Consider the following 22813-nt stretch of genomic DNA (forward strand, 5'->3'; position numbering starts at 1 on the left):
TGATCTAAAAAAGCTACTTGCTTTCAGTCATGCTGAACCAGTGGCTTCAGTACTAAAAGTGCCAACATAAAGCAAGTATGCAGATCTGAAGTTCTAATTCCATGGTGACTTTTTTTAATTTGGTCAGTAACTCAAAATTTGGAAGCCAGAGAAAGCCACCAACTAGTACCTTTAGAAGGACATCAGCCGTGGAAGCCAATGCATTGCTGGGTTTCTTTTATTTGTTGCCTTTCATTATAGACGATGTGTTCTGAGAAGATGAGTCGCTGTGAAGGCCATTTGTACACATAGGCAGGTATAAGAGAGGTGTACACAGCAGGCCTTCACTAAGCATTTGCAAAGCTTCTAACAAGCTTCAAGTAGCTTTTTCAAAGTCCTTTGGGGACATAAAAGGCTAGCTCCATCTTTTTCAGTATGTTACATGTTACACCCATATTTAGGGTGAAAAATTGTGCAAATGGACCCCCCTTCCTCAAAAACAACTGCACAGGTGCGTCATTCATTCATGAATGAACTACAAGTCCTGTCTTCCACTGTGATAGATGGATTTGTAGTTCTCAATGGAACATGACTGTGGTGATTATTCACTCGTAGTCCATTGGCACTTCCTCCAACTGAAACTGGAGGAAGAGTCTGCAGGAGCCTGCCATTGCACCGGCATTTTCATGATCTCATCTGCAATGCTTTGTAGGCTGCTGTGAAAAAAATAAATAATAAATACAAAAATACGTGTATTTATTATTTTTGTTTTAATGGTGGACTTAGCCTTTAAAGTGTTACTAAACCCAGGACCCCGCATTCACTGTAGTTGGTCTGCCACAGTACAAAGAACATGGAAATGCAATTATTTTAGTAAATATAAACCGCTAAATACCTTTTCACATCAGCAGTATATAGCAATATTGTGACTTCTGTTAGTGCCCAGCTGAGCACTGGTTAAAGCTTGTAAAAGGAGTTTTCATTCTCATCTGACTGTCCTATAAGGCTGCATGCCCCCTGAACCTCTGTCTGGACAGTGCTGATTGGCCCTGTGCTGATCACATTCACCCTTCCAAAAAAAAAAACTCTCTAGCAATACACACCAAACTGAACATGCGCAGAGTGCCTCCTAGGGCTCTGTACTATCAGCAGAGGGATTGAAGACCGTGGAAGAAGGGGAGGATCAGAGAAGACAGGATCAAACAGCCTTTTTACACAATGTGAAGGATTAACCCTTAGGTTCCACCTCTAGGTTCAGTATGTGGTAACACTTTAAACACAGACCTGTAAGCAAAACCATATCAAACTGTTCCCCAGAATGCAGATGTGATTGAAATAAATGTTGAAACAAAGACAACATTCTGGGGAGTCTGGCCTACGCTTGTTACTCAAGTCTCCCTAAGGACTCATTCACACCAGTAAGCCATGTTGAATGCATGGCTGCTGGTATGTGCTGGGAGGAAGCAGAGCCATTGAGTACTCTTTGCTTTTATTCTTTTTTGTTATAACTTTATTGAAATGTCAAGGTGACATTTTCATGCAGTTCTATTGCTGGCAGTTCAGTGTGAGGCATAATGGGAGTGCTCGCTGTCACTTTAAACTAGCTGCTAGCAAGCTTTTAACTAATTTTAAGCAGTGCTGATGATTGCTGAAACAGTCTAGCAGAATGTGTAGAGCAGTGGTCTCCAAACTGCGGCCCGGGGACCGAATGCGGCTCTTTGCTTGCCTTTATTTGACCCTTGAGGCACTTTTCCTCCTACTGACACCAACGATGGGGCATAATTCCTGCTACTGACATAGCAATGGGGCCCATGGACACAAACAATGGGACCCTATTTCTCCCACTGACACCACCAACAGGGCACTATTCCTCCCACTGACACCAACGATGGGGACTAATTCCTGCTACTGACATAGCAATGGGGCCCATTGACATCAACAATGAGGCCCTATTTCTCCCACTGACACCACCAACAGGTCACTATTCCTCCCACTGACACCAACGATGGGGCATAATTCCTGCTACTGACATAGCAGTGGGGCCCATTGACATCAACAATGAGGCCCTATTTCTCCCACTGACACCACCAACAGGGCACCATTCCTCCCACTGACACCAATGATGAGGCACTCAAACTGACACCAAGGATAGGACACTATTCCTCCCACTGACACCAGCAATGGGTCACTATTGCTCCCCCTAATACCAAAGATGCATTGTTTACTCCCATTGACACCAGGACAATTTCAACTCCCAATGGCCACAGACCGGCCCCAGTAAAGACTAAAGGACAGTAAACTGGCTACATCTGTTTATTGAGCAGGAAACTGTAGGTCATGCTACTGGAAATCAGACTTGGCCTCAGTAAAGCTAACCTACCATACTATTATTCTCCAAGGGGTTCAAACTTGGCTGGAGGACCCGGTCAGTGAACGCCTTGATTTTGAATATCCTTATGATTTATGGCGAGGTGTACAGTAACCCCGTATTTAATATGCGCAGTAGTGTTTGTGATGCTTAGTCCACCTCAGGAAAACCATCAAATTGGCAGGTTCTTCTTGTAACGTCAACGCGTTCCTATTATGTAAAAGAGAAGGGAGCGGATTAATATTGTCTGATAGTTTCCCCTTTGATGTATTTTCTGTATACAGCTTCATAACAAGCGTTCAAAATTCTCCATCTGAAACAGATTTAGGACTGCAAGGGCCGAGGGTGGCTAGCGATTTGCCAGCACTTTATGGTTTTGCTGGCCTCGTATCAAACACATCTCTGTGGCTGGGCGCACAGTTCCAGAGGCCGGAGGATTCCTTTGTGTCTGTCTGACAAGAATAAAGATGTCAGGTTTTATTTTTCGCCTGCAAATACAGCTGGATCTGCTGACAACATGATGGACTCTCAGCGGGATCTTCCAGGCTGAAGATTCTGTGTAGACATGGGAAGTCATGAATGTGCAGGGTGTGTGTTGGCATTGCACTGTAGCCACCAATCAAATTCAGGTTTTAGGGTTCCATCTGTCATTTTTCATGAAAGGCTTGGTGGCTGTTGAGCTGATGGGAGGAGTCGTTCTCATCATTTTCATGTTGTTTGTCAAAATGCGCTGACCCAACACCCTCACATGCGTAGAGATAGTGATCACTCCATTCTCTAGATTATGATTACTGACAGAACAGATTCAGGTCAAAGAGAAGCACCCTTTTCATCCAGGGATCTGGGCTCTGCCAGGAGGATTCCAGCTGAGGCTCAGTGAGACTATTCAAAATTGTTTGCTCAGACAGTTACAGTTTTTCTAAAATGATTACAAGGCAATGTTATCTAACTATTTCAGAGACAGATGGTGATTAGTGCAGTGTTAGCGGAGTGCTCCTTTAACCACTTCAAGTCCGGAAACTTTTACCCCCTTCCTGTCCAGGCCAGCTTTCAGCGCTATCACACTTTGAATGTCAATTGCGCAGTCATACAACACTGTACCCCCCTTCCTGTCCAGGCCAATTTTCAGCTTTCAGCGCTCACACTTTGAATGTCAATTGCGCGGTCATGCAACACTGTACCCATATGAATTTTTTTTTTTGAGACAGATAAAACTTTATTTTGGTGATATTTATTCACCACTGGGATTTTTTTTTTTTGCTATATAAATGAAGAAGTCCAAACATTTTGAAAAAAAGTGTTTTTCTTATAAAATTTGGCAAATAAATAATCTTTCTTCATAAATTGCGGCCAAAATGCATTCAATTATCTTTTTAGTAAAAAAAACCAACCCAAATTAGTTTATAACCAAAAATTATAATTTTTCTAAATTTGTTTTACATTTTTATTTCTTTTTTTATATTATTATTTATGTTTTTTTTTTAAATACATACTGTCACCCTAGCAGTACAGTGTCACCATAATGACACTACTACTTGTGGGGGGTGATGAAGATTTTTTTTTCTTTTTTTACACTGATTGCTTTTATACCCATAAAAGCAATAATTTCTCCTTCTCTCTGGCTGCATTCTTGCAGCCATTGAGAAATACTGTGTGAGCTGTGATTGGTCACAGCTTGTCACATGGTACAAGGCTGTTGTGAATAGCCTGATACCATGTGACCTCTGTGATCATTCACAGATTTCACAAGTAGCAAGCAATGATGTCAGTCAGTGACATCTTGCTTTCTACTAGTCATTTGATCACTGATTGCCCAATCAGTGATCACATGATCAGGACCTCACACAGAGGTCCCGTACAGCGATCGGTGTTCCACTGTGTCTGGAGGATATCTCGTTATGCACTCTTTCGAAGCTGGACTGTTATTTATTTAATATATTTATTTTTTCACGTTTTTGCTATTGGTAGTGGAGTGCGACACCACTTCTGACTTTATTTTATTCTCTATGACACAATGGTATGAGTATGTGTAGAGTGTAAGCGATCCACTCATTTTCACAAATTTCTTTCACACAATTTTTATGATAATTTGATTTTCTATATTGTATTGATTACGCCACACAGTATTGGTAATATTTAAATATTTTAGCTTACACCATAGTAGCTCACAAGAACCCACACTTCAATATCTATATGACGATTATCAGTTATTGTTAGCCGAAGGGGTCCCATTGGGACTTGTAAATGTAAGGTCAGTAACAAGAAAGAAAGAAAACAAAAAAACTAAAGTAAAACTTTTTGTCAGGCCTAGCATTGGAGACCTCCACGACCTGTGTGGTGGGCCGGTGTCCCTCCAATTTTCAATAAGGGGGAGCATCCCCCATGGCCTTGAGCTAACTATGTCCGATGATGGGAAAAGAAATATAAAGAGAAAGGAATAAAGAAGAGGGGGAAGAAGGAAAGAGTGGAAAGAGAGACAGAAAAAAAAATAGAGAGGGAAAGAGAGAGGACTCAGGAAGGAGGAACGGACGGGTAGCCAGGTGCGGGTGTAGGATGCGTACTCTCTATAGATTCCACATATTGTCCACAATCCAGCCTAGGACGGGGCTGAGAGATATTTCATCTAAGGATCCCAAGTTTTTTCAAAGTAGGCCATCCTATCATGGAGAATAGTGGTCAGACGTTCATTGACCATTGTCCTGGTCAGCTTGGCCTTTAGGAGGTCAAGTAGCCTGTGTCTCTTATGTGTTCCTGGAGTTCAGTATTCTAAGGTTATAGAGTCCCTTCTATTGGTTTGCAGACCTCTAAAGAGAAAGGAATAAAGAAGAGGGGGACGAAGGAAAGAGAGACAGAAAAAGAATAGAGAGGGAAAGAGAGAGGACGCAGGGAGGAGGAACGTACGGGTAGCCAGGCACGGGTGTAGGATTCGTACTCTCTATAGATTCCACATATTGTCCACAATCCAGCCTAGGACGGTGCTGAGAGATATTTCATCTAAGGATCCCAAGTTTTTTCAAAGTAGGCCATCCTATCATGGAGAATAGTGGTCAGACGTTCATTGACCATTGTCCAGGTCAGCTTGGCCTTTAGGAGGTCAAGTAGCCTGTGTTTCTTATGTGTTCCTGGAGTTCAGTATTCTAAGGTTATAGAGTCCCTTCTATTGGTTTGCAGACCTCTAGCATTCACGTGTGTGGTGGCGGTAGCTGTTTTTGTGGAGAAGAGCAGTGCTAATCTGTACAACCCTCTAATGTTAAGGACAGTAACAAGAAAGAAAGAAAATAAAAAAGTAAAGTAAAACTTTTTGTCAGGCCTAGCGTTAGAGACCGACACAACCTGTGTGGTGGGCCAGTCTCCCTCCAATTTTCTGCAGGCAATAAGGGGGAGCACCCCCCACGGCCTTGAGCTAACTATATCTGATGATGGGAAAATAAATATAAAGAGAAAGGAATAAAGAAGAGGGGGACGAAGGAAAGAGAGACAGAAAAAGAATAGAGAGGGGGAGAGAGAGTACGCAGGGAGGAGGAACGGACGGGTAGCCAGGCGCGGGTGTAGGATGCGTACTCTCTATAGATTCCACATATTGTCCACAATCCAGCCTAGGACGGTGCTGAGAGATATTTCATCTAAGGATCCCAAGTTTTTTCAAAGTAGGCCAGAGAGAGAGAGGACGCAGGGAGGAGGAACAGACGGGTAGCCAGGTGCGGGTGTAGGATGCGTACTCTCTATAGATTCCACATATTGTCCACAATCCAGCCTACGACGGGGCTGAGAGATATTTCATCTAAGGATCCCAAGTTTTTTCAAAGTAGGCCATCCTATCATGGAGAATAGTGGTCAGACGTTCATTGACCATTGTCCTGGTCAGCTTGGCCTTTAGGAGGTCAAGTAGCCTGTGTCTCTTATGTGTTCCTGGAGTTCAGTATTCTAAGGTTATAGAGTCCCTTCTATTGGTTTGCAGACCTCTAAAGAGAAAGGAATAAAGAAGAGGGGGACGAAGGAAAGAGAGACAGAAAAAGAATAGAGAGGGAAAGAGAGAGGACGCAGGGAGGAGGAACGTACGGGTAGCCAGGCACGGGTGTAGGATTCGTACTCTCTATAGATTCCACATATTGTCCACAATCCAGCCTAGGACGGTGCTGAGAGATATTTCATCTAAGGATCCCAAGTTTTTTCAAAGTAGGCCATCCTATCATGGAGAATAGTGGTCAGACGTTCATTGACCATTGTCCAGGTCAGCTTGGCCTTTAGGAGGTCAAGTAGCCTGTGTTTCTTATGTGTTCCTGGAGTTCAGTATTCTAAGGTTATAGAGTCCCTTCTATTGGTTTGCAGACCTCTAGCATTCACGTGTGTGGTGGCGGTAGCTGTTTTTGTGGAGAAGAGCAGTGCTAATCTGTACAACCCTCTAATGTTAAGGACAGTAACAAGAAAGAAAGAAAATAAAAAAGTAAAGTAAAACTTTTTGTCAGGCCTAGCGTTAGAGACCGACACAACCTGTGTGGTGGGCCAGTCTCCCTCCAATTTTCTGCAGGCAATAAGGGGGAGCACCCCCCACGGCCTTGAGCTAACTATATCTGATGATGGGAAAATAAATATAAAGAGAAAGGAATAAAGAAGAGGGGGACGAAGGAAAGAGAGACAGAAAAAGAATAGAGAGGGGGAGAGAGAGTACGCAGGGAGGAGGAACGGACGGGTAGCCAGGCGCGGGTGTAGGATGCGTACTCTCTATAGATTCCACATATTGTCCACAATCCAGCCTAGGACAGTGCTGAGAGATATTTCATCTAAGGATCCCAAGTTTTTTAAAAGTAGGCCAGAGAGAGAGAGGACGCAGGGAGGTGGAACGGACGGGTAGCCAGGCACGGGTGTAGGATGCGTACTCTCTATAGATTCCACATATTGTCCACAATCCAGCCTAGGACGGTGCTGAGAGATATTTCATCTAAGGATCCCAAGTTTTTTCAAAGTAGGCCAGAGAGAGAGAGGACGCAGGGAGGAGGAACAGACGGGTAGCCAGGTGCGGGTGTAGGATGCGTACTCTCTATAGATTCCACATATTGTCCACAATCCAGCCTACGACGGGGCTGAGAGATATTTCATCTAAGGATCCCAAGTTTTTTCAAAGTAGGCCATCCTATCATGGAGAATAGTGGTCAGACGTTCATTGACCATTGTCCTGGTCAGCTTGGCCTTTAGGAGGTCAAGTAGCCTGTGTCTCTTATGTGTTCCTGGAGTTCAGTATTCTAAGGTTATAGAGTCCCTTCTATTGGTTTGCAGACCTCTAAAGAGAAAGGAATAAAGAAGAGGGGGACGAAGGAAAGAGAGACAGAAAAAGAATAGAGAGGGAGAGAGAGGACGCAGGGAGGAGGAACGGACAGGTAGCCAGGCACGGGTGTAGGATTCGTACTCTCTATAGATTCCACATATTGTCCACAATCCAGCCTAGGACGGTGCTGAGAGATATTTCATCCAGGGATCCTAAGTTTTTTCAAAGTAGGCCATCCTATCATGGAGAATAGTGGTCAGACGTTCATTGACCATTGTCCAGGTCAGGAGGTCAAGTAGCCTGTGTTTCTTATGTGTTCCTGGAGTTCAGTATTCTAAGGTTATAGAGTCCCTTCTATTGGTTTGCAGACCTCTAGCATTCCCGTGCGTGGTGGCGGTAGCTGTTTTCATGGAGAAGAGCAGTGCTAATCTGTACAACCCTCTAATGGCTTTACAGGCGCTCACACCATTCCTCTACTCCAGGCTTGTTAATACTAAGTGATAACACACTTCAATATAGGGCAGAGAGCAGGCTGATGTTGCATGTTCTCCAGGTAGGTGGGACTCACTTATGAGCCGTGGGGTCAGGGTGTAATCCCCGAAGCTCAGGGGAGAGAGATTATGGGGTGTCCTCCCGGGAATAGGAGCCAGGGCTGTACACACATATGGAAAGCATTGCTCGGAGAACACACACACAGCCAGCGTCCTGAGCTGCCTCTGATCCCCGGCCTGCCTACATTCACGTCTCTCGTGCACATGTTGTTTACTAGTACCGATTCCATTATTAACCTCTCAAATAGTCACTTAACCCTTTCATAGGGTCCCTAAAATGTTGTCCAACCTGTTTACACCGAAGTGCCCCTAAGTCCAGTTATGTATTTAAAAAAAAATGTAAATGGGTTTGAAAATGCTGCTAATATAGCTGATAATGCTGCTAGCATAACGTTGGGTGATATAAAATGCACACTTCATGCAGAACTTAGGACAACATTGAGATAAAAATAAAAGGCATATTAAAAGATAAATTAACAAATTCAGCTTTTGCTGTAATGTTCTTTTTCAATCCAGGAGTTTTCCCTGCAGTACTTTTCTCTGCTGCTAGATGTCCTCCATCTGGTGGCCAACATCATTTAACCCACTTCATCTGAGCCCTGGTCATCCTGGACCCATCCCAGATGGTGATTGGACAGTGAAAGGAGAAGCAGCACAGTGATAAGCTCATCTCTTTGTTACTCTGCTCTCTCCTCCTATCAGCATATTACTTGTCAGCACATAAACTGATTGCCTCCTTGTCTTTTCCTTCCCTTCACACTCCAGCCCCGCTGTACAGAGACAGATACCAAGTCAATTCTAGGTACTTATATTGCTTGCAATTAAAGGAGTTAATGGTGTATTGAACAGGTGTCAAACACAAGGCCAGCAGGCCAAATCCAGCCCTCCAAGCCATTTATTATTTATTTATTTTAGGTACTTCAATAGCGCCGTCAATTTATGCAATGCTTTATATACCTAATGTACATTCACATCAGACCCTAACCCTCAATGGGCGTACAATCTAAGGTTCATGTGGCACTTGCGCCTCTCCTTCAGGTACCCCCTTGTCTCCGCCCTCATCTTGTCCCAGCAGTCAGCAACAGAGAGGACCATAGAACTCCTCTGCCAAATCCTGCACCTCTCAGTGCAGCTACAGCACCCCCTCATCTCTGCCTCCCCTGGTCTCAGCATTCAGCAGACTCTGGTAACAGACTCCACTCCTCCTCTGGTCCTCCTCCAGACCCTGCAGTTTCTGCTTTCCAGCTCTGCCCCCAAAGGGGATGCATGGTGATGTTTGGGAGGGTGTGGGATTCTTGACATCTGATATAATGGGGGGGGGGTGCTCTGGACATCTAGTTTTACAGATACAGCTGGCCCTTTGAGGGCAACCATAATGCTGATACGGCCCATGATGAAATGGAGTTTGACACCACTGGTGTATTAGATAAAGTAAGGTAGGGTACCCCTGTCAGTTTTCATCTACCATCGTATCCCATTGGGAAGATTTCATTTCCTGTCTTGTTCCATAGCCAAAACAGGAAGTGAGAGGAAATCCCATTAGTCAAGTAATGTATTTATTAAAAAGGAAAACATTTTTTGTGGAGTTTTAAATTGTTTCTGGTATAACTGTATTTATATTATCTTCCCACAGTCCCCTTTACAGCAGATATCAAACAGCGCAGGGAGCTTCGATGCACTATTGCCTTCCATTGAGCTGTCAATCCAACATGCCTTCAGGCACTGGGGGCTGCTCAGGGAGATGTTTTGGCAGCTTTCAAGAGGAGAATGGAGGGGAGGGGGGGGTCCCTAGCAGTGTTGTTTCATGATCCATTGAACAGGCAGGTGACACAGAATGCTACAATGGGAAACGTTTTGTCACCCCGTGGCAGAAGTGTGTAAAGCTGGTCATGTGGAAGTATTTTGGCTGTGCTGGAGTCCCACGTCAAAGGGAATGTACTGTACTGAGTACCCATTTAGAGTTGACAGTGGTCACCAGGCAAGGAAGTACACATTTCCTCCATGGGGTGCAGGAATAAAAATGTGACCTTCCCTACTCTAAAAACTCAACAACGCAAAAGTTTTCTCTGAAGCGTCACTTTAAATTTCAGATCTGCCAGATCAACATAATTAAATAGATAAATAAATGGTAAAATAGAAATAACATTCAAGCGTACAAGATCTGTGTCAGCATTAGATCCTGGTATCCTCTACACAGCAGCATTCACACTGGGAGAATGAGGGGAAGCATTCGGAGCCAATAATGTAATGCAGAAAGTAGTGTTCTGCTCAGGGGCGGACTGACCATTGGGAAACGCGGGCACTGCCCGAGGGCCCGGGGTCAGTAGGGGGCCCCATGAGATGCCCCTGGTACCTTTTTAATAGGCTTTTTTGAGTTTGGGCAAGGACACAGGGGCCCCTTGATCCCCTATTGCCCGGGGGCCCCATGAGTTGTCAGTCCGCCCCTGGTTCTGCTACAGGTACACCTCCTTGCTAGTCCTTCGACTCAGGGTGCTGGCTCCTGGTGGTCTCTGGCCACTTCATAGGTTCCACACACAAATTTTTTAGACAGGAAGGAAAGTCACTTACCATTAAAAGCCCCGTTGCAGTTTACTGAGCTCTCCAAAATACAGATTGTTCCACCTGGTTCACAAAAGCTCCAACGCGTTTCTCTCTATCTGGAGCATGCTCATAGGGTAAGGAGACAATGAGTGTTTTGTTGCCTACCAGAAGCATGCTCCTGCATTGTCCATTTGCCTGTAACAAACTGGAAAATGAAGCACCACACCACTGCGAAGAGGTCCAGATACAACTTTATTTCAATAAAATCAGGAAAACAATCCAAAGAGTATTCAACGCGTTTCGGGGGTCCAAAAATATCACCCTTTTCAGGGCTAGATTGAAAGCAATGTGAACGGACTACAATTGATCTGGACCTTTTAATGTTATTTCTTCCAGTGTCATTACAAGCACAAGCAAATATACAAAGGTGCAGCACTAATATTGATCTATGTGAAGAAAACAAATATGTGAACCAATAATCATAAATAATAAATCAAGTCCAAAAGAAAAAAGTGCAGCAATAATGTGTGAATCAATGGTGATCAATGATGTGAAGTGACATCTGTGAAGGGTACATCCGTGACAATCCTCCACCGCTATGCACTCACCAGAAGCAAGAAATAAACAGGCTCTGTGCAGAAATCCCTCCAAGAGATGTACCCTTCCCACTGCAGGAAATAGATATATAGCCAAATGACATCCACTGCGACTGGGCTCTATATGGGCATTCCTTGAAATGGACCTCCCCTGCACTGGTCGGCGATCGATCCAAATGTGACAAATCCTAAAAGGAGTGGAAGTAGTGATATAAGGAATGACAGAGCTCTGCTTCACTCACAACCTGACAGTCGCACTCTGATGACGTCACCCGCACACGGCGACCCAGAACAGACTAGAACCTTACATGGGGAGGTATTATTATTTGTGGCGCCTCTGCTGGGATTGTCCTGTGTGCTCAGTCAGCCCCATTACAAGCACAGCTTTGATGAAGAAGGTTTGGCCTTCGAAACGCGTCAGCTGAACTGAGTGTCTACCCTCACGATGGGACTCGCGCTGGCTCCTTATCTTTGAAGTCCCTGTGAGGACTTACATGCCTGATTTTATTCGCTGTTTGTGAGTACCTTTCTTATTAATAAATTTTTGTTTACTGAGGTTATGCGCAAGGTTTGTGCACTTCTCATTTTTGTTTCGCTTTGTAGTGTTGGTCGGGCTTCCCCAGCCTTGTTTGGAGCTGCACAACCTTTGATGCACTGGTGGCCGCTTTTTTTTCCAGTTCTGGTTCCATCTATTTGCCACCCGCCTGGGTCCTAGGGCGCAGAAGAAATCGTGTTTGGTCTTCCATTACAAGCACAGGCCTTGTTTGGATTGTCCCCTTGACTTTTATTAGAATGAAGTTGTATTTGGACCTCTTAGCATTGGTGTGGTACTTTAATTTCCATTTTTGTTACATTATACTACAAGCCAAGGAGACCATGGATTCTCTGGGGTGCAGAAGTCGCCTATCTGAGAATCGGATTGTTTGCATCAGTAACTTCCGCCTGGTAGTACTCGGGTCGCTGGTTCGAATCCCAACCACGGCACCACCTGCCTGGAGTTTGCATGTTCTCCCTGTGCCTGCGTGGGTTTCCTCTGGGTACTCAGGTTTCCTCCCACATTCCAAAGAATTGGCTCCTGTCTAAATTGTCCCTAGTATGTGTATGTATGAATGTGAGTTAGGTACCTTAGATTGTACACCCCTTGAGGGTTAGGGACTGATGTGAATGTACAATATATATGTAAATCGACCTGAAAATAAATACATAAAATCAAACACATTTATATTAATGAATCCAAAACATTATAGTATAGCTTTAGGTCTCAATAAGTGCCATTCAATAAGACTTTTTGTGGTATGCATGTAGTTGGAAGCTGTGTGGAAATTTTATGAAAACCTTCAAAACTTTACTTCTAAGTACCATCACGTGTGACAGATTCAGGTAGTTCCTATTTGTTACACTTTTACTGTACGGTGCTATTGTGACAAATCCATAAAGAAATACAATTCTATAGGTGATAAGGAAAGTGGAAGTCAGGCTATGTTCAGATCTTCGACTGTCGGGAACATGCGCAAAACTGCACGCTTCCCCAGTAAGCAGAGAAATGCGCTGCCCTTTAGTTGCGCTTAATTGTTAATGGTTCCCCCACACATCTGCAAAACCATGCAGTACATTGCTGCATGTATTCAGAAAAGAGACAGGGACTCCTTTTCCGTGCCGCTCATGCATGGAACAGCCCTTTGAAACTAGTGGATTGTCCTACATACAACGCTAGGAACGAAGGAAATCGTGTAAAATGTGTAAATACATGCCTGTGTGAACCATGCCTAATGAAGGCCAAAAACGAAAAATCGATCGTTCAATCGGCCGACGTTACCAGGAATGGTAAAAAAAAATCAGCCGATTTTCATCCTGTCTGCAGCCGGCAAAAAGTGTCTCTGCAGAGAGCTCCACTATTTCTTTGACAGTTCTTTGACATTTATAGCGGCTGCAACAATGTATCTATTTGTATCCATTTCAGATACAGATGTTTTTATTCGGAAACAGATACATTGTTGCAGCCGCTATAAATGTCAAGGAACTGTCAAAGAAATAGCAGAGCTCTCTGCAGGGACACTTTTTGCCTGACTGGAATTCTTCTTCATCCTCTTCTTCTTCATCCTCTTCTTCTTCATCCTCTTCTTCTTCATCCTCTTCTTCTTCTTCATCTTCTTCTTCTTCATCCTCTTCTTCTTCATCCTCTTCTTCTTCTACTTCTTCATCTTCCTCTTCTTCCTCTTCTTCTTCTTCATCTTCTTCCTCCTCTTCTTCATCCTCTTCCTCTTCTTCTTCCTCTTCTTCATCTTCTTCTTCCTCTTCATCATCTTCTTCTTCTTCTTCATCTTCTTCTTCTTCCTCTTCTTCATCTTCTTCTTCTTCCTTCTTCTTCTTCCTTCTCCTCTTCTTCTTCATCCTCTTCTTCTTCTTCCTCTTCTTCTTCATCCTCTTCTTCTTCCTCCTCCTCCTCTTCTTCCTTCTTCTTCATCCTCTTCTTCTTCATCCTCCTCTTCTTCTTCTTCATCCTCCTCTTCTTCTTCTTCTTCATCATCCTCCTCTTCTTCTTCTTCTTCATCATCCTCCTCTTCTTCTTCTTCATCCTCCTCTTCTTCTTCATCATCCTCTTCTTCTTCTTCATCATCCTCTTCTTCTTCATCCTCTTCTTCTTCTTTCTTCTTTTTGTCTTCCTCTTGCAGGTAACTGCTCATGCGCAGCTTTTTTATTGGTAAAAAGATCGGCCGATTTGCCCATATCGGCAAAATCGGCCGATCTTTTTCCAACTTTACTGCCAAAATACCGAAAAATGTCCAACCTGTTATCCCACTAACGATCCGAAAATCGGCCGATTTTATTTTCGGCCAAAAAAATCGGCCGATTTTCGAACCGTCTATGGCCTGCATAAGGCCCCTTCTGTGTTGATTGTGTCACACTCTCGGGACAATTTTGCAGCAAAATTTGCCTTTACATTCCCTTGGAACTGATACTCGTTACGTTTCTCTACCAACTTCTCCAAACAGCCCGTAAAACTCTGCAATGTTGCAAGAGATGATTGCAATGGATTGGTCAGATTTACGCACACCTTACTGACACAACACAAATCTGTCGCCGTTTGTCGCACTACCAAGAAACAGATTTCTATAGAGGATCTACAATGCCCTTTATGAATTCCAGAGAATATTTGATGGGCGTCTGTTTTTCCTTGTGGTGCAGTCACACATGTGCCTCTTATATTTTCTGCAGTCACTTGAGGCTACGATGTTTACTAGGACAGGCAGATGGGGTGCTTAGGAGAATAGATGGTGGAAATGATTACCTTCCTGTTGTCAAATCTGCCAGGAGCCTGCCGGGTTTTTTTATTTTCCAGCCTTTGCAGTAAAGACAACTGCATAGATGTCAACAGTAAGCCCGGGTTCACACTGATGCGGTGCAGAATTCGTAGCGTTTTAAATGCAAATTCCACAACGCATCAGGATCGCAACTCGTTCATGCAAACCGCAGCGGATGTGTATGTGAAGTTAACAACACCCCGAAATCTGTCCACAAAACGCGGTGCGATGTGCAGAATCGGATCGCATAGGTGTGAATACCCATACGATCCCATTCTAATGCGGTCCTTCACGTTTGTGGTGCGGTGCGAATAGAGGTATTCACAATGTATGGCTCCAATCGCACCGCACATATATTCTTCAGATTTTTTTTTAACATATAAAAAAGTAATTTTAACATATATTTCTACATATATTTGTAAATGCATTCCAAAAATGTAGATTTGTATTTTTAAAGACATACAGTATATTTGGAATGTATTTTTTTTAAATATTTTTAATATATTTTGCAATAAAAACGCATTTCAACATGCAATATATATATATATATATATATATAAATAAATATATTGAATATGGCCAATATAATATATATATATATATATATATATATATATATTGAATTATATTTTGAAATATATTGAATATGGCCAAAATTGTAGTATTTCAAATATATCTCAATATATTTAGGAAGAATATTTGTAAAATATATTTCAAATATATTTTTCTTCCATGTAGGAATAAATGTACGTGCAGTTTCACAGCTTGAATATTTTCGGATTATTTTTTTAAATGTACCCCAGTGTGTGTTAGAACAACCCTTTGTAGACTTCATCAGGTAGGCATGTGACCGGGTGACAACACAGGAGAACAACTGGGACAGTTGTCATGCCATAACAGGAAGTCCCGAACAAGGACCTTCATGGCAGGATCTTTGTTTTTGAATGAAAGCTGCAGATTTAAAAAATATTGGAAACTCCTTTTGAAATGACATTAAAAGCTAATTCCACCTTTTGCAAAAAAAGAAAAGTAGCAAATGTGGCAATATTGATCTCACAATCAATGTGAATTTACAAATTTTTTGCAATGAGGCCTTCAGAACATTGCATCTGCGATCCATGTGTCTCGGGTGCAGTGCTCAGGCTTTGTCACTGTATTCCCCCAGTCTTAGGTATGTTTGGGGGGAACTGGACTGCCTGTAGGAAGTTCTGGTGAACTACAGAGCGGGGAGAGAGAAGAAAGATTCCACGGCACGCTCTGTATAGTTTCTCTGCCGCAGTGGCAGAATGGTCTTGTAGTAACTTCCATTCAGTCTTCCTGGTCTTCTATGATGCGGCAGTGTGGGCGGAGCCACACATGATCTCACTAAATTCTAAGAATTACAAGATGCTGCAGACAGAAGAGACAGAAGCACCCTGCAATGTAGTGTAAGTTGGGGGGTGGATTGGTATTTAAAGAGGTTTTAAGCAACCATACTCCATGGTGCACTCTAGATATGGGTGTAACATTAAAACCTAGTTCACACTGAATGCAACTTTGAAATCGCACTATTTCACTTGAAGTAGCGCGATTTCAAAGCCGCAGATTTGCTATTTGTACCTTCGATTTCACTGGCTTGCAGCTTCATTTAACAGAAGTCAATGCAATGAAATCAGAAAAAAAGTAGTGGAGGAACTATTTTTTAATTCGCACTACTTCCAGTCGCACTGATGAAGAGTGCCATAGCAATGCTTAAGATACGACTTCAGGTGCGATTTGTAAATTGCATGTCGCACCTGAAGTCGCCCCTCTGTAAACCAGGGCTAAAGTGTTTCTAAAAACGAAAGGTTTTTTACATCATTCACCACATTAAGGTAAAAAATTCCCCACTTTCTGTCCTACCCCACCCTCACCCCCATCCCTGAACACTTACCTCGCACCTATCTCCCCTCCAGCGCTGTTTCAGCTCCAGCAACGCTCCACTTATTTCCTGCAGACACTGAGGGCAGCAGACTCATAGTCTCCTGCTGCTGTCAGTCAAACTCCTGTGAGGAGGAAGTGGGGTATGGCTTACTGGTGCTGTGTGTGCATATGGATGCACACAGCCTGGCTCGGGAGGGTTCATGGGTGACTCCATAGCACCCAGCTTACTAAGGAGACACCTGAAAGAGGGAGAAGGTGGCAAGGCATGCAGGGGACTGCCAGAAGAGGAGTTAAGTGACCTTTCTTTGCAAGACTGTTGCGCAGAGCAGGCAAGTATAACCTCTTTTTTATTTTAACCAAACAAAAAACAGTCTTTAGTATCACTTTGAACGTGGTCTAAAAAGTGGACATAACCTTCAACATGTTAAAGCTTATATTGATTGAATTTTCATAGACATTAATAAACATTTCCCTGAAAACTTTGTTGCCGAAGTGGAGTAGCTCAGCCCACAACATGGTACATTATTGGGGGATTTTATACACAAAAACATATGTATTGATTTAGAAAATAAAACTTTTTCTATGTAGTAATTTATACTTCAATACATTTTAACTTTAATAAGCAACAACAAACACAGTTTGTGGCCCCATCAGAGCTTCATTACCATCTGGAGTTTTGATGAAGGGATCTCCTCCAATCTCCATCATGGCCAAGACTCGCTGAGGACCCTACTTTTCAGCCAAACTACTTGTGTGGTAGCCCTTGCATTCACAGGATATTCCTAAACCCAAGTTTTTCCCTTCACTCTGTTTTGGGTGGAGCCATTTTCCATTTTTGATAAAGGTTCAATCTGGCTTACAGCAAAAAACTGAATTTCTAGGGACAAGTCTTTAAAAGCCAGAAGTGTCCTTGGGATATCAGCCATGGAGCCGGTACCTGGTAGATCTGGGTGAAACACTTTCCAGTAGTTTTCCTGCCCTAAGAATTCTCTGTGTGAGAAGCTCTGGCTCTCCGTGCCTGTCTCTTACGTGACTGTTTTGCGGCTCTCCCATTACCCCAGCTTGATTCCGCTACAAATAATTTAAAGATGTTTTGTCTCCTTCAATTAAAAGTAGCCTGGAAGTTGCAGCCCTAAATCCCACAGCCTTACATAACCCCTTCCCGGCAGCCCGACTTTAAGTCCTGTTTAAGCTCAGCGGTCATAGAAACAGATGTAGTTGATGATACTGTGAAACAACAGTATTAGAATGGCTCACCGTACTGTTGTGGGTACCCACCCTTTGGTTTCCTATTACTTTGGAGAACATCGGTGGTGGGATGACATGTCCCTAAAGCCCAACTCTAGTTTAGAGGACATCCCTAAATCCTCTCCCCCACCCTCGGAACCCCTCACAGTAGAACAATTATATAAAAACTTGCAGCGAACACATCTTAATTTCAGGTGTTTTTTGGTGGTCATGTGATAAGCCAGATCCTTCCATTCAATGTTCCATATAATGGTGCATTAGCTCCATAGAATGGTATTGGTTATGTGACGTGTGAGCATCATCGTACTGTGAGTCCTGGTTGTGTGATATCGCTGAAGCGTGGGGTTGTCATTGACATTTTGGGCTCACCACAAGTGTTTGAATGATGCTAAATATTCAAACCATAGTGCAGCGCTCCCTTACTAAATAAATGATGTACTAAAAATTATATATAAATTAGTGTACCAAAAAGTATTTTTGAATTTATAAATCCTACACTTGTGATTACAAATCCACAAATGCTCTATATGATTAACCTAAATGTAAACAAGTATATTAGTGACTTAAAAAATCATCCAATCCCATAACCAAAAAACGATATATCACATCAACCAGTGTCCAAAATAATATTCAAATAAATAGTTCTTCAATGTTAATATAAGGATCTGTTCCAACACATAAGACGGCTTCAGGATAATTGTTCCTCTATTATGCGCTCACCTCATTATTTGCCTACTTAATATAGGCTGAAAATAGCTGTTTGTCCTATAAGAACAGATGAAAAGACTGCTACTCCTGAACTCCTTCCCAGATGGTTCCACACTGCAATTTTGCTGATTATCCACCTGATATCTCTCCAGTGTGTGGTTTCTTATGGTGGTATAAAGATGAATGGATGGATTTCCCCTTCTCACCTCCAGGGGTCTATTCCTCCTTGTATCCCCTCCAAGTAAAAAAGTGATGACAGATTGCATAAAAAGTGACAGTAGCTTGATGCATTTGTCCACAAAGAGCTAGTAAGCCTTGAAACCAAAGAATTGCCATCCAAGGGCCAAGGTAAGGCTGATGCGTTCAAGGGTAATCCTCTTCTGTAGAGCCAAGGGAACCAGAACCCTCAAAACGCGAGGCAGAGCTGTGTCCTGTGAATGATGCTAGATGTCATTCAATCTAAAAGAGTACTGTTGACCAGAGGATGGTGCTGTTGACAGCATTGGAACTCTGGGGTTCCTCCAGAGGTTACTAGGGGTTCATTGAGCAATGAACAGGTTCTGCCTCTCAGATAATTGTCCACTAACGCCATTGATCTTTTAGGTATCTGTAAGGTGGTAATTCTTTCCAATGGCCCCAAATGTAAGCAGCATTCTCACTGACCATCATGCTAATGCATCATGAGTTGTAGATACAGTTTAACAGGGGTTCCCTGAGACCGCAAAGTTAATTCAAGGGGTCCAATAAGTTGAGAAAGGCTGGTGCAGAGGGTGAGTAGTATTTTTACAATGTTGTCTTTCACATGGGGCATGAGGGGACAAGGATTGGGAAAGCTGTCCCCAGAAGGGGAAGTTAGGCTCATCATACATGACAACAAAGGTTGATTTCAAAATAGAAGGAGCCGGGTGCAAAAATGTTGGCCAAAAAGTGACTGTATCCAATCAGCTGCAGTCACTGTTCCAGTATTCAGATAGCCTCAACTACTGCAGCTGTCCGATTACAATAGCCAACAGTGGAGATTCCTCCATCCACACTGATTAGTATGGATGGAGGAATTGATTGATTTCTCTTGATCAGCCTGCAGGGTATGGCTAGCCCTAGGTTTTAACAACCCTATAGAGCAGCCTTTCTCAACCTTTTCAACCCAGAGGAACCTTTGAAATAACTTTCTGGTCTCAGGGAACCCCTACTAATAATTACTTTATCTGTAACTCGTGAAACATTAGTGTAATCGGCAGTGGGAAGAATGCTCCTTGCACTTGTTGTCATTGAGAAGAATTACGACCTTACAGATAGCTAAAATGATCAATGATGTCAGTGGGAGCTTATCTGAGAGGCAGAAATTGTTTATTACTCAAGGAACCCCTAGCAAGCCCTGGAGGAACCCCAGGGTTCCATGGAGCCCTGGTTGAGAAACCCTACTACAGAGGGTGGAGCTGCCTTGCAGTGATCATAGCAAATGTGCAGATATCTGGTAGTGATCTCATGATACCTTTTTATGCATTTTACAATTATTGCTGTGTCTAATTATATACAGTCATGGCCGAAATTGTTGGCACCCTTGATATTTCTCCAGGAAATCATGTATTTCTCACGAAACGTATTGCATTAACACATGTTTTGCTATACACATGTTTATTCCCTTTGTGTGTATTGGGACAAAACAAAAAAAGGGAGGAAAGAAAGCAAATTCGACATAATGTCACACAAACCTCCAAAAATGGGCTGGACAAAAGTATTGGCACCCTTTCACAACTGCGGATAAATAAGAATGTTACAAGCATGTGATGCTCCTGTAAACTCACCTGGGGCAAGTAACAGGTGTGGGCAATATAGAAATCACACCTGAAAGCAGATAAAAAGGAGAGACGTTCACTTAACCTTTGCATTGTGTGTCTGTCTGTGCCACACTAAGCATGGACAACAGAAAGAGGAGACGAGAACTGTCTGAGGACCTGAGAACCAAAATTGTGGCAAAATATCAACAATCTCAAGGTTACAAGTCCATCTCCAGAGAACTAGATTTGCCTTTGTCCACAGTGCGCAACATTATCAAGAAGTTTGCAACCCATGGCACTGTAGCTAATCTCCCTGGTCGTGGACGGATGAGGAAAATTGATGAAAGATTGCAACGCAGAATAGTCCGGATGGTGGATAAGCAGCCCCAAACATGTTCCAAAGACATTCAAGCTGTCCTGCAGGCTCAGGGAGCATCAGTGTCAGCGCGAACTATCCGTCGACATTTAAATGAAATGAAACGCTATGGCAGGAGACCCAGGAGGACCCCACTGCTGACACAGAGACATAAAAAAGCAAGACTACAGTTTGCCAAAATGTACTTGAGTAAGCCAAAAGCCTTCTGGGAAAACGTCTTGTGGACAGATGAGACCAAGATAGAGCTTTTCGGTAAAGCACATCATTCTACTGTTTACCGAAAACGGAATGAGGCCTACAAAGAACAAAACACAGTACCTACGGTAAAATATGGTGGAGGTTCAATGATGTTTTGGGGTTGTTTTGCTGCCTCTGGCACTGGGTGCCTTGACTGTGTGCAAGGCATCATGAAATCTGAGGATTACCAAAGGATTTTGGGTCGCACTGTAGGGCCCAGTGTCAGAAAGCTGGGTTTGCGTCCAAGATCCTGGGTCTTCCAGCAGGACAATGACCCCAAACATACGTCAAAAAGCACTCAGAAATGGATGGCAAAGAAGCGCTGGAGAGTTCTGAAGTGGCCAGCAATGAGCCCAGATCTAAATCCCATTGAACACCTGTGGAGAGATCTTAAAATTGCTGTTGGGAAAAGGTGTCCTTCCAATAAGAGAGACCTGGAGCTGTTTGCAAAGGAAGAGTGGTCCAAAATTCCGGGTGAGAGGTGTCAGAAGCTTATTGATGGTTATAGGAAGCGACTGATTTCAGTTATGTTTTCCAAAGGGTGTGCAACCAAATATTAAGTTAAGGGTGCCAATACTTTTGTCCAGCCCATTTTTGGGGTTTTGTGTGACATTATGTCATATTTGCTTTTCTGCCTCTGTTTTATATTTGTTCCAATACATACAAAGGGAATAAACATGTGTATAGCAAAACATGTGTTAATGCAATACCTTTTTTGTGTGAAATACTTGATTTTCAGGAAAAATATCAAGGGTGCCAACAATTTCGGCCATGACTGTATAGTTATACAGGATATATATATATATATGCTCTTTTGAGCACACTTTGCATTATGTACTTAGCCATTAAAGAATGTCAAGTGACCTAATTTGCCATCATCTACCCAAAACTGAATTATCACTTTAGGCCAGGTTAACCAATTTATAATTCTCTTGTTTTTTTTGTTGCAGACACAACCAGTGCCCAACCTTCTGGCCTACTACATGCATCGTAACCCAGTGTGGTTCCACCAGTTTGAGACCCTGGTCAACCACTTCATTGAGCTGATAGTGCCGTTCTTCCTTGTCATGGGCAGACGTATGTGTGCCATCTTTGGGATACTCCAGATCCTCTTCCAGGTGGGAGAACTGCTTAATACATGTATGAAAATGTTGAAATTCTGTTCAGCGAGGCTTAGGATCCAGACATTCCTGCCAGACAGCACAGGCAGGCAGCTTACAACCTCTTTTTCCTGGTTCAGTGAGATCGCTTTTGCCTTTTGCCTTTACATTGGACCAACCTAATCACTCTATTGTCAGTGTTCAGAAGTGAGGTCGGCAGGTGACACAGCAAGCTGCAAAACTGAGCCTGGAAATAGTAAAGTCTTCTTTCTGGTCCTGTAGGGACTGGTGTGCATGAAGGAACATATAAAATCCAGATTCAAGTTTATTCAAACTCATGTCATAAAAATCTGATGAGTATTGGAAATTCAAAGGGGGTGGTATTGTTGAGCATAGTGTCTATGGAACTGGTAAAGGGATCCTGAGGGGTAATTAGTCTGATGATCGCCCCAGATGTCTGTTAAACTATGCAGGGTGAGAGAGTTGTATGGATCAGAAGACTGAGCAAAGTGGCATGTAAACCGCTTCTCTATTATGTATTTTATAGTGTATTTAGCCATTTGCCTGGGGTTGTTCCTATAGTATACCTAAACCAAGAAGGTCCAATGTAAAACTGATACAGATTGTCCTTTTTTTCTATTCTTCCATTCTGTTATATGATTGGAGGGTACACATTGTAAGTGACAGATATACAATGACAATAGGAAAGAGTGGCTTCCTCTGACCACAAGCCTCTGGCTGGTATACAAAGTCCTGTTTGTTCCAGGGATGCCATGAATGTTATGCAGCATGGAATCTACCTGACGTCCCCTTTCCATACAGCCGGTGGGCCCCGGGCGGCCCTCACAGCCTTACACTGGCTCT

The 22813-nt window shown here is 43.0% G+C and overlaps 1 protein-coding gene across 1 annotated transcript in view; it reads left to right on the plus strand.

Moving 5' to 3' along the window:
* LMF1 (lipase maturation factor 1) overlaps positions 1–22813 on the plus strand; it is a 506204-nt gene that overhangs the window by 350800 nt on the left and 132591 nt on the right. The window contains exon 6 of the mRNA XM_089656039.1: positions 21800–21967. Coding sequence (XP_089512165.1) covers positions 21800–21967 — 168 coding nt within the window. The remainder of the gene's footprint in view (positions 1–21799; positions 21968–22813) is intronic.

This window comes from Staurois parvus, unplaced genomic scaffold, assembly GCF_062004578.1.
Source record: "Staurois parvus isolate SC_StPar_1 unplaced genomic scaffold, SC_StPar_1.0 ptg000882l, whole genome shotgun sequence".
NCBI classification, from domain to species: Eukaryota; Metazoa; Chordata; class Amphibia; order Anura; family Ranidae; genus Staurois; species Staurois parvus.